This window comes from Chroicocephalus ridibundus, chromosome 1 (genome assembly GCF_963924245.1).
Source record: "Chroicocephalus ridibundus chromosome 1, bChrRid1.1, whole genome shotgun sequence".
Taxonomy (NCBI): Eukaryota; Metazoa; Chordata; class Aves; order Charadriiformes; family Laridae; genus Chroicocephalus; species Chroicocephalus ridibundus.
The window spans coordinates 125,430,734-125,443,648 of NC_086284.1; the positions used below are offsets into that span (position 1 = coordinate 125,430,734).

A 12,915-nucleotide genomic window follows, 5' to 3' on the forward strand; every position below is an offset into this window, starting at 1 on the left:
AGTTGCTCAAAATGGTCTTGCAGCATGTTGGAATAAATGTTAAGATTACTCCAAATAGACTTGTTAAAGCTCAACGCAAGGCCATGTTTCATCCATGATTATCCACAATGCATCTGTTCAGCATACCAATCTTTGTAAGTATTTCCCTTAAAAAAGAAAAGAAAACCCTAGAAATAAAGGCAATTGCTTATGTAAGCAATTTCAAAGTTAAATATTGTCTTAGAAGTACTGTGGATGGAAAACAGTTGCTTGGTACTGCATGATTAGTCCACTGAGGTTAATTAGCGAGCTGTTCAGGTTTTGCAGGAGCCAAGAAGCAATAAGAAGTAATCCAAAGTTTGGATTGAATTATTCTGTCTCTTGTAGGGACTTGCAAATGGAGTTTACAAATTTCCAACCATGCAGAGAGTGGTATGGGTTTTTTTCTTGAGAAAATTGCTGTTTGGAAACAATTTCAGCAATACATTACAATGCTATGTTACAGTCATGAGCTACCAAGTTATCACTGGTAAGCGATCCTTCACGAGTCAAGAGCTGGATGTTTAATTGCTCACTTCTGGGATTCTCATTTTGCTCTGTGTTTGGTCTCTAAGTTAGGGCCCATTTTCCAGGCCTACAGTCCTTTTGACTCGTGTCCTATGGATCTCTCTCGCTGATGAAAAAATGCTCTGTGTTAAAAGAGATTCACCACGTACGCACTCAAAGCAAACGAAAAGTCTCCCTGTAGGTGGCACGCATGGGACAGATCACGGCTTATAGCTCATGGGAGTGGCACGACGAGGGTGCTGTTGCCTGGGTGTATACAGGCTACTCATCAGGGCGCTTTGGCATGGCGGGTGTGCAGGTCCTACAGGGAGGCACTGAGCCATTGCTGAGCAGTGAGAAATTCCCAAGAGCCGCCAGTCTGGATGCAGGAGAGCTGAGAAGCAGCTTGCTGGGATAGTGTGTGCTGGGAGGAAGGAAATACGGAGTCAATTCTTTGCTCTGCCCTTGATGTAAGATCTTAAGCTGTGTCCAGTGTCCACCCTTGTAACTCTCTTTCCTGCTTCATCTGTCTGGCGTCTTCTGTGTAATATTTTTAGGTTTGCGTCTGTCTTTCAATAGCTGTTTACCTAGAGCTTCTAATTGAAAGTGTAAGTTTCAGCTGAGCTGTAGAGTTAGAAACCACCTTGTCTTGCCTGTCCATCACTCTTAACCAAGTATTGAGGGGTGGGACAGGTTTAAGCAGAGAAGCTTGGCCTGGGGTTTTTTTTCTTCAGTCTTGTTCCATTTTCATAGCACTGTGTTTAGTTCCCAACACAGCTGTGATGAAAAAAAGATCATGAGATAACTACAGCACAGACTCGTGGTGTGCGACATTACTATAAAAAGATAAGAAAGGGACACTGCACAGTATCTTTTTCTTACTTCATATATTTACTATTAACATACGTTTGAGCAATCGGATCTTTGCACTGGCTGAGTTCCTGTCCTGGAAGACATGCCCTGTGTTTCGCCACTGGCCCTGTCTGTCACTGTTGGTGGGCCTGAGATCATTGAAGTGGAGGTTTGTGTTCCTATGAATGAAAAATGTGCAAATAAATAGCAATGTGCTTTACTGACTGCGCCCTTTGCCAGACCTGAAACTGCATGTGTGAGAGGAGACACACTTCATACAGTGGTGCATTCAATCAAACATTAATAGTATCTGTGCAAAGAATTATCAAAAGGATTGGTAAGTTATGCGTTCAGAGAGGCCTTATACAGTTACAACGAATGTCTCAGCATTTTCAGAGCAAGAAATGAGGCCTTTTTGTTCTCCTCCAAGGGGCAAGTAGCACCAAGGTGCGTGTTGGCAGTTTGCTTGCTCCAGACTCTGAAAGAATGCTTGGTTTGCAAAATTTACATCTCTTCTGTTTTCTTCGCCAGTTATGAATTCCATGTGAAACCCAGAAATCCTCTTGGTGAAGGCCCGAGTAGCAATGTTGTGACATTCAGTACTGAATCAGGTAAGAACTTCCAAAGGTCCAACCGTCATTTACAGTGGCTCTAGTATCCATGTTTTTGAGTTATATGAAAGGCTCTCTTGCTTCATTTTGCGTGATTAGTCTTGCTCTTTGCTATCTGCACATTGGGTTTTTACTACTGAGCATGTTACAGTAGTGGCCTGGAAGGTTAGCCTTGAGATCAGGGCTATATTGTCTGAGGAGGTAAGATGGCCAGACTGCAGGAGAAAAAAACCAGGAGCACAGAGAGTTTGTCTGGTGTTCATTATGAATAAGCTAACTTTATCCTTAGAGAAGTCTCAGTCATTTAAGGTTCATTTTCCTGACCTTTTTGTATCTATCAAACTTCTGTGACTTCTGGATGGGGAACATAAGGGTTTTCTTTGGGTTGGGGTGTTTACAGGCACTTTTGCTACCTGTTCAATAAGGCTGCTCTATGATAGTGATGTCTTTTGGCTGAAAGAAGGATTGAGAAATAGCAGTTGGGAAAAAGTCAACGTCCCAGTATGTCCTCTTCCATCCTGTTTACTCTCCTGTGACACTGTTAAAGAGGTGTATACAAGCTTATTTTGACCATTGGTTGGTTCCCAAGTTAAGTCCTATCTGACTCAGAGGCAAGAATCGGAGAGTGCCTTTGCTTTCCCTATCCCAGTTCCCCATGAGGCGTAACTACAGTTGACTTGTTGACTTTAAACAAGTAAGATAGATAGCATCTTTTGTGATGTGTTTATTGCTTGATAGTACTTAAGGACCATATAAAACACGAAAGGGATTTAGCCTTTTTAAAAGGACTTTCTCAATCTGCGTTTTGAGCCATGTATAATAATATAATAGTCCTCATCTAGTGCTGTCACTGATGGATGAGAGTTTTGGCTGAGCAAGGGATTAGTCAGGGAGGAGTTCAGACTATGCCACACATATTTAAAAACTGTGAATACACTCTTTGTAATCCTAGATTGTTGACACTGAAAAAATGTTTATGCCAAGTGCAGTTTTCATGAATGACAAGGCTTATGTTCTGTCTGCTATTTAGCTTGGACAAATTAAGCGGACAGTTTTATTTTTTCTTAATTGCACACACCTATTTCTTGCTTTTGGGCTTTCACAGCCAGGTTTTGTGTGGCAAGTATTACAGAGGGGTCCTTTCTATTATTTAAGTTTCAAAATTGAGATTTTAAAAAAGATGCAGTAGAACTGGTTTTTGCTGGTTACAGGTTTAAACTCTTATTTTTACTAGAACTGTCTTTGGTGTTGTCGCATACGTAAAACTTTTAAAAGCTCATTGATACTGTAATTTCACATAAGAATTATATTTCTTTTAATTTAATTTAATAAAAAAGTGAACTTTGCTTCCAAAACTCTTTCTGTTTCACAAATTACAGCTTATGTCAAATGTAGAAAATCACTTACCAATGCTTTTCCATTGAAATATTGTGAAAGTTCTTTTTACAGTGTCTGATTGTATGTTTGTTTTCTTCCTGCAGCGGACCCAAGAGTGAGCGAGCCAATTTCAAGTAAGCCTTTCATGTATAGCATAGCGTCTTCTGATCGGGATTTTTTTCAGAAATGAGATAGCATAATTTTATGAGGGGGGTGGCTGTACTGCACCAATTAAATGAGTTATGGAATCAAACCGCATTCACACATGATTTCACTCCTTCCACCCATACGCCTGGTAAGGAATTCATGCCAGGCTGCTTATTTACCTGAGCGGAACACAATCAATGTGATGTGGTGCTCCCATGGCAGCTGGGATGGCTTCAAACCAACATAAACAAATGAGCCAAGCACAGCCTCATATTTTCTCAGCCTTGTCATTAAAGCAAAAGAAAGCTCTGTAAAATTAATAAGATGCTCCACACTTTTCAAGTGAGTTAACAGAGCACAACTCAGAGGATACTATTTAACTGCCATTGTGTTTTAGAAAAATGTTCTGCTTCTGAAGGCTTGATCCAGCTCTGCTTTAGGTCACTTGCAAGGCTCTTGCTGTCTTTGGTGGGAAGTGGACAGAGCTTTTGAAGAACAGCTGAGATCACTCAAGCTAATTGGGCTGCTTTTCCATTTGTAACGGACATCACTTTGACAAACACTGAGACACCATTTCTTTCCACATAATTCATGACACTTAATTTTTATGTGTATGTTTGTTAAATCACGTACAGTTTGCTGCAAGTTGACTGTCCTGGCTTAAACCCATTGAAAAACAGTGGCTGTATCACACACTTTGTAAATGAGAGTTTTGCCAACACACAGACATTGTTCCCCCAACAAGGTCCTAGAACGAGCTTATTCCAAACTGGCACCACACACAGAGAGCTGAAGCAGTTCACTGCATCAGTCATATCTGCACCCTTTGGTGCTTCCCTGAAATACTTTTCATGCTCAAAATGCAGGTGACTGGTGCCATAGTGCATTCTGCTCCATCAAGGTTTCTAATTCTATTTATTTGAATGTATTTTGTATGCAGCATCATACTTCAGCCTCTTTCTTCCTCTCCTGCAGTGGGAAAGGACGCTATCTGGACCGAAATCCCATTCAATTCAGACACCTATTCAGAATGCAAAGGGAAACAATATGTAAAGAGGACTTGGTATAAGAAGTTCGTAGGCGTGCAGCTGTGTAATTCGTTGAGATACAAGATATACCTCAGTGATTCACTTACAGGTAAGAGACATTCAAATTAGTGTCATCCACATTACACACTCCTTAAAGATATCATGGTTCCAGAACTAAGAGGTTTAACAAGATGAGCTCTGATGAAGTGTGATCAGGTATGTTTACTCTTGTCTGTAGACAGATTGATCATAAACAGTAATCTGCTTGTGCTCAGTAATTATTGATGTGTTTGATACTGAATTTTCAGACTCAAGAGTGACTTCTCTGTGGTGATCATTTGATTTTAAGTGTCTGTTAGTATCCTGCGGGTCATACGGAAAGTTGATAAAGATCAGGTCTCTGACATATATTGAATAGCATATGTTGTAAAGGTGACAAATTTGTAGCCTGGAATAGTTATTAATTAGAGGATTAAAACCTAATTTTAGACCAGAATTAGACTGAGTCATTCCCATCCCATTGGGTAAACATCTAGTTTCTTCATTACTGTGAGGTTTATAAATGCATGACTTCACTCTAGTCAACAGGTTTTACTCATCTGCTTTGACATTTTTGTTTTGTTTTCACATTCCCCATTTTTGCTTATAATCTCTTCCCCCACACACCTTCTTTTTCTTATATTATGTGTTATTACTAACAGCAGCCTCCTGGCCTTACCTTCTCAAATTTTGTTCAGTGCCTTAGGGTCACTAGAGTGTGAATCAAGAGACGCGTGCTGTGTGTAAGCTGGGAAACAGCCTGTAAAAAGTGTTTTTCAGTTAGTTGATAGCTAAGCAGAACTTTGTGTCTCATGTATATTGTACAAGCTATATTTAGAAATATGTGAACTTCTTACAGTCCATCCCAAGCTCCTGGCTTTCTTCTGTATGGGGTCTTTTAGCAGAGCTGCATGGACAGCTTTATCACAATGGCATTAATATGGCATCCAGAGCACAAAGACTATAACACAACTGTGTGTTGGAAACATCTTTTGAGTGCAAGTTAGGCAGTACGTTCATCACGTTGGTTGCATTAAGTAGGAGAAACTGTGGCTGAAAGAATTAACTTTCATAACCTAAAGTTGCCCCATCTCAGAGCTCAGCACCTCGCAGGAGCAGGGCTCAGGGTTCTATGTGTAGCAACATGGAGAGAAAAGAGCAGGGGAGTGCAGGGCAGCCCTTGCCGATGTAATTTTAACCTGCCCGGCCTTGCACCTGGCACCGTTCTCCCGTGAGCAGACAAGGAAGGAAAGCCCTGTCATTATTAGTAAGTACAATACCTCGTATATAAATAATATCTTGGCAATTGTGTGAATAAAAGAGCCTGTTTTGAACAGAGGTATCATTCATTCAGCTGTTGCTGTACTAACCAGCTATGATCAAATGACAAACACTGGCAATGAGGCATAAGTGTATCACAAAACCAGCCAGTAGAGGAAATAGCAGCGCTAATCTAGCAGGACTAGACTTCAGCCCTAAATCAAGCGAATTAACACTGCAGTGAAAGCTACTTCAATCTTAGGAGAAAAGTTTAATATATCGGGAGCCCATTTTCCTATTTTCATTAGATTGTTTTTGTTCTTGCTGGAAGGGTGGTGATTTAACTTGGCTGGAGGAAGGTGGCGGTAGCCACATTGTATTCATTATACTTGCTAAACCTGGTTCTTGCATTGAATTGTTACAACCAGTGCTGACCAGTTGTGACAATATTTGAAAGAATCGAAATATTTATGTAGAAGGAAAGCTGCTCTTCCCCTGTTTCCTAAGTGAGACTGCCATGGCACAGGCCATTCTCTCTAATTGCGGGTGAGAAAGTTTCCAACGAGAAGCCAGCCTCTGTTCTGATGTGTTTCACTGTGACACCTGGTCTCCTCGTGCCCCCGAGGCCAGCAGAAGCGTTATCTGCCAACACCAGCCAGCTGGGCGGGCAACCTCTGCTGGTAGCGAAGGGCTGCGCTGAGCTCTGAGTCCCACCTTACGCTGAAAGTACCTTCCGAAGCTTTGCTCTTTAAGCAGCCTGACGATCTTGAAATCGGGGTGCATCGTACAAACGCTCTTGTCTAAGGCAGGCGACAACCGTATCTTTGCCTGCTGGTTTTTAGCATGAATTTATACTTGTAGTGTTTCAGAATTCACAATGTATAAAACAAAGATAGTATCTAATTTTCTTAAGACCACCCGTAAGGGAACACTGGAAAAAAAAATAATTTACTTTATGCTAGAATTGCTATCCCCAAAAGAGAAATATTAATCTAATCATTCCTTAGCTAAATGTTTTTAAGTGTGTTCCCTTATAATGGAAAGAATTGGGCAGTAAGAGTTTAATAGCCACGGAGAAAGCTGCTAATTTATGTAAAGCAATTGTTTGAGCTATGCCTAGGTTACGCTGTGGGCCAGAAGAGTATGTGTGTATCTGAAAGTTACTGTTCTTGTGTTAGCCATAAAAATATCTGTTTTATTCTGTCTCTTATGAAGAAAAACTGATCTATGTTACACATGCCAGGACTGTTCTATAAACCGACATCTACTGCTGACCTCATTTAACAGTCCTCCAGAGCAGTGCTGTAGGCATTCCAGAAAAGCAGGCCACCAAAAAAAAAGTATTTATTGAGGGGAGGAAAAAAATAAATTCTAAATGTGACCTTCAACAGCCATGGAAAAAAAAATGCCGTTTTGGGCAGGCTGAATGTTCTTAATTTCAGACTAAAAAATTGCTGAGAGGAACTCCCTCTGACCAGTTCTATGGAAAAAACATGCCTGCAGCCAAAACTAGATAGTAATAAATAATTTTCTAAAGTGAGAGAAGAACTGCATGCACAGACTGTCAACCGGAGGTGAGAATTTTTGGCAAAGTATTGATCAGATCACAAAAAAATAGGAGAGAGAGAGAGTTTATTGGTTGGCTGCTCTGTTATTAATTGCACTTTAGGGAGCAGTATCGTAAGCCGCCTCACCATCTCTCAAGCAGCCAGGCTGGCACAGATTCAAGGCTACAGAACACCCAACATCTAATGAGTAACTGGATTTTCTGCTTAGCTTATACCTGAGAACTGAGCCTATCTCTAAATGCTCTCACCTGCCCTTTCAAACTGACAACCAAAGGTTGAACATATTAAAAACAAGTGCTGTGAAAGGAGTTTAGAAAAAACCGGTAAGTTTATCTGAAAATGTTTCCTGCCAAGATTTGGGAGGAGGAAGTAACATGCTTTCCTCCATCTTCTGAACTGAATTTTACTAATGTCTTGCAAATCAAACCCGACATCTCTCTGTCAAAACTCCTTCACTGTGAGTCCTCTGGTTGACAGGATGAGCACAGCCCGTAACGTCAGGACAGGCTGCATGGGGCACCTGAGACCCTGCTTTCTACTCAGTTGCAGTCAAGTGTCCTGTTAAGCAGTCCTGCTAATAAATACACGGGCACGCTTCATGCTCTGGATAAGCAGTTACTATACCGAGGTCATCTATTTGTTAAAGAATATCCCTTGCACATACATGTTGTAAAACTATGATTTATAAAACGGGCCTCAGCTGTGTTATGAGGTGGTCTATAAAAATGTCTTCGAAGGCACTGGGGGCATCCTGACAGGGAACCAAACCTGCCATCCATTCACATCACTAGGAAAACTTACCTCATTTTTGATATAATCAGGATGAAGTTCTAGGTAATAACAGACTTTCACTTACTGTATGAAATGTAGGAAGGAGAAAAAACACATTCAGCCATAAATTTTGGACAGGAATCATAGAATGGTTTGTGTTGGAAGGGACCTTAAAGATCCCCTAGTTCCAACCCCCCTGCCATGGGCAGGGGCACCTCCCACTAGACCAGGCTGCTCAAAGCCCCATCCAGCCTGGCCTTGGACACCTCCAGGGATGGAGCATCCACAGCTTCTCTGGGCAACCTGTTCCAGTGCCTCACCACCCTCACAGTAAAGATTTTCTTACTAGTATCTAATCTAAATCTACCCTCTTCCACTATGCTCCAAGGAGTCCCTCCCCATGTTTCCTGTAGGCCCCCTTCAGGTACTGGAAGGCCACTACAAGGTCTCCCTGGAGCCTTCTCTTCTCCAGGCTGAACAACCCCAACTCTCTCAGCCTGTCCTCATAGCAGAGGTGCTCCAGCCCTCTCATTATCTTTGTGGTCTTCCTCTGGAGTTGCTGCAACAGGTCCATGTCCTTCTTATGTTGGGGGCCCCAGAGCTGGATGCAATACTCCAGGTGGGGTCTCACCAGAGCAGAGTAGAGGGGCAGAATCCCCTCCCTCGACCTGCTGGCCACGCTGCTTTTGATGCAGCACAGGATGGGGTTGGCTTTCTGGGCTGTGAGCGCACATTGCTGGCTCATATTGAGCTTCTCATCCACGAGCGCCCCCGAGTCCTTCGCCTCAGGGCTGCTCTCAGTCCGTTCTCCGCCCAGCCTGTATTTGTGCTTGAGATTGCCCTGGCCCACGTGCAGCCATGAGCACTGTACTTGGCGTATGCATATAATGCTCAAATTACAGCTACAGATCCTGAGAAGAAAAGAATGGTAGCATTCACCTTGGCTTCCCCACAGAGCGAAGAGCACAGCCCATTGCCTCTGGTGGTTTTTGGAAATAGCCCTCACTAAACTGGATGTGGATTTTAAACTTGCTGCTTCTTTGCTTTCAGGAAAATTTTATAACATAGGAGACCAGAGGGGCCATGGAGAAGATCACTGCCAATTTGTAGACTCATTCTTAGACGGAAGGACAGGACAGCAAGAAGATCTACCAGTCAAAGATGGTAATTCCTTGCTCCTGTCTCTGTAGCAAACCTTGGCAATTCCTTTGTTTGTGCGTTTCTTTTTCCTGCCAGTGGATTCAGCGCCCACTGCTGGGGTGGGCGATGGAAAGGGACTACTGGCTTTGCAGGCAGAAGAGAGTCGAGAAGTTTTTGAAGATGAGCAATGACTTATTAAAAGGAGGTTATGACTCGGGTGCTGTTAGGTAGTAAACAGCCTCTCACCCGTTTAAAGCATTCCAACAGATTATTCACAGTTGGTATTACATATTTAAACCCAACCACAAATTTGAGTTTGCTGAGAGGCATGAAGTGTTATGTTCAAACTAGCAAGGTTGATTTGAAGTGCAGTAAATCATCAGCTGGGCATTAAACAGCTTTGTTTAGTGCTAATGAGAAACTAAAAAGTTATTACTGGAAAATATAATTCATGCTGCAGTAATTCTGTGTGCACTAATTTGAACCGGATGCCTAGAATTCCAGTCTGGTCTAAGTGGGCATGGGACTGGGTGTCCTAAACGCAGCTGTGACCTGCCTGGCTATTTTTCCTATGTTGCCGAGGCTCGGGGATAAGAAAATCGTATTTCTGTCAGCTGAACTCCTGCCTTGCTTGTCTGCCAGTGTGAGGGAGTCCATTCCCTTGTGGGGTAAGGACGCAGGCTGTATTGATACACGCGGGCGGGCTGAGTGTGTCGTGGAATATTTTACCACAAAAAAAAATCAAAACGGTTCTCAGTACTGTATCAGTGTGTTGACCAAACCTTCCCGTCCGCAGTGCTTCAGTTATAAAACACCTTACAGAAATACAGAAATGCATCGAGGTAGGTGTGGGAGATTAAAGTGAAGTGCCTAAATCTTTCACAAGTTTTTCCGAAAACAAAAGAATGATCTGAAAGGTGTTTGCTTATGTGTGATTTTTTTTTTTTAACTTTTTTTTAAAGAAGGCTTTGCTTTTCCTTTCCCAGTCAGTGTTGCCCATTTGTAAAGGTATTTTGTTTATATAAGGGATTGTCTGAATCCAATTTGGCGTTGCCAGGACAGCAGACCTCTCAGTTGTATCAGATTCACTTTGTTAAAAAGATTTTATAAATATTAAAAAAAAACACCATTCTACATAAAAAGCTCGCTACTCCTACTTAAAGGACATTTTAAACCAATTTGTTTTCAGCAACTGGATTTAATGGAGTGGATTCATGAACTGTGTTCATTTTTAGAAAAAAACCCAAACCAAACAAACCCCACCAAGCAACAAAACAAAATATCAAACAAAAAAAGCCCTCACCTGGAGGGCTTGTTTTTCTAGAGCTTGTTTTTCTAGTAAATGAATTGAACAGAGGAAAGAACAGCCAGATTGTCCATCGCTGCTCAGTTCCTCCCTGGCTGGAGAAAGTTGAGTTCTGTTCAACCCAGAATTAAGTGCCTGTGTTTGCCCTGAAGCGCGGGGAGGGCACGGTGATGGCTGTGCCCTAGGAGGTGCACAACAGTGGTGCGTGTGTGTGTGCGTGCGCACATCTGCATGTGCACACCTGCATGCTTTAGCTGCGCATACATTTCTGATGGTCGGATTCGGCACTAATTGCTCGCTTTAATTTTTAACTTAATATTAATTGTTTGAACGGAAAGGAAGCGTATTGTCATACTGAACAGATTTAATGGAGGAACTATGATCTTTCGCTTGGGGATGGGGAGATAGCGTGAAATATCCCCAACTGTCAAGTTTTATTTAGGTTCCCTGCAGTGGTAAGGCCACTGCAGTGGGGACTATTTGATCACCGTCACTTTGGAAGGAGGAGCAGCCTCCTGTTTAGAGAAGCCCTAAGCAGCAGCAGCAGCCAGAGGGGGAAGGAGAGGGCACGCGCCTTGCCCAGCCAGCACTGTCCATGGAGGGGAGTCGGGCTTCACCCCCCGGGCTCTGGGCTGCAGCAATCCCAAGCGCTTCAGCTTCCGTTTGCGTTGGGTGGACAAGCGCCGGCTGTCTCAGGGCGCTGATGGACGGAGGGGCAGCAGACTGACCTGTTTGTGGCAGACGGGTTAGCAGCTTAGCGAGCAGGTTAGCCCTGAACTGAACTGCGTGCGTACAGCCTTCGCAGGGATATGGAAGGAAGGGGCTTCCTGCAAACAAAACTCTCTTCTCTCTTCCAGGATTTTTCAGGGCGGTTCGTCAGGAACCTGTCAAATTTGGAAAAATAGGCGGGGAGACTCACATTAATTACGTTCGCTGGTATGAGTGCGGAACATCGATACCTGGGAAATGGTAGAGCCGACATGAACTTGGTGAAAAGGCCCAGCACTTACCAACCCCCCCACACACACCCGCCCCCGACCGCCCCACGCAGGCTCAAAGATGGAAATGTTTATGGTCTGCCTGGCACTTCAGTTCGCTGATGTGCAAAGGTTTATAGAAGTCTAATGCCGATACCGCATTAATTGTGTAATAGTGTAGACTGCTTACTGTAGCTATCCAGTTTTACAAATTTGTTTTTAGATTAAAAGGTAAAAATAAAAATCCCCAACAGGCTAGGGACGTGTTGTAGGATAATGTATAGGGAAGCTGGCTCCCTATTCTTGAGGTATGGTTTATATGGTATTTTAAAAGATAACGGTGTGTATATTATTTATCACAATGTTGTAATAAATGTTTAAGGCACAGTTACGGCAGAGTTGGTCGTGGAATGCAACGTGCATTAGTTTTTAATATTCACTGGTCTTCTTATAATGTAAGTGCCATAAGCTACCTGTCCACATAGACCTGCAACGTCTCCCCAGTCATAAATTATATCCTGCAACCAGTAAACTTGAAGCGCTTTCTCCTCACACGTACAGTTTATACTCCTGCCAAAATGCCGAGGTAGGTTGCTATATGTGCAGCTTTAAACCATCAAGTTAGTGTGGTTTTTTTCCATGTTTGTTTTCAAATGCTTCACCTCCAGCACAAAAGTATGTTCAGCCTCTTGCTCTGGAGTTAGAGCCGCTGCCCCCGAGCTCGGCAGCGGCTGGCAGCTGGGTTTGGTGTCCTCCAAGTGAGGCAGAGCCGTACACGCGTACATGGAATTAAAAACCAGAATTGGCCTCCATGGCAGCGGCTGTTCATGAAAACGTAGTTTTCAGACTGAGACTGACTGGTTCAAAAGCCAAATGTAGGTACAGCGCAGGGGGACTTGGAAAGATAAATGAAACCGGAAAAAAAAATAAGCTAGTTGCAACAGCATAATCAGGTTTATTTTATTTAAATAAAAAAAAAAGGTGGGTTAAAACATTGGGGAAGTAGTGATAACTGAACTTTAAAACTGCTTTATAGTAATTTTGATTAAAACCTCTCCCAAAGCTACTTGTTGTACTGCTTGAACATTTATGAACTAAATAAAGAGATGTAGGTTTTTTTTAAAGGTGTTATTCATTACATTACTAATGTATTGAAAAAATATGAACAGGAACACCCAGATATATATATAGTAGAAATAGTCATTTATAGAAAATGCCTTATAAAGTACATTGCAGGTACACTGTACTCCTAATAAAATATTTTTTAATCAAGTGTTTTTCTTAAGTGTTTTACGTGAAAACAAATCTTGGTTT

The 12,915-nt window shown here is 42.4% G+C and overlaps 1 protein-coding gene across 2 annotated transcripts in view; it reads left to right on the top strand.

The window, feature by feature from the left end:
• Positions 1-12,831, top strand: part of ABI3BP (ABI family member 3 binding protein) — a 162,415-nt gene extending 149,584 nt beyond the window's left edge. For both annotated transcript variants that reach the window (XM_063350175.1, XM_063350184.1), the window contains 5 exons: positions 1,909-1,988; positions 3,470-3,499; positions 4,488-4,649; positions 9,229-9,342; positions 11,482-12,831. In XM_063350175.1, the coding sequence (XP_063206245.1) occupies positions 1,909-1,988; positions 3,470-3,499; positions 4,488-4,649; positions 9,229-9,342; positions 11,482-11,597 (502 nt within the window). In that variant the 3' untranslated portion in view covers positions 11,598-12,831. The remainder of the gene's footprint in view (positions 1-1,908; positions 1,989-3,469; positions 3,500-4,487; positions 4,650-9,228; positions 9,343-11,481) is intronic.
• The last annotated feature ends 84 nt before the right edge of the window (positions 12,832-12,915 follow it).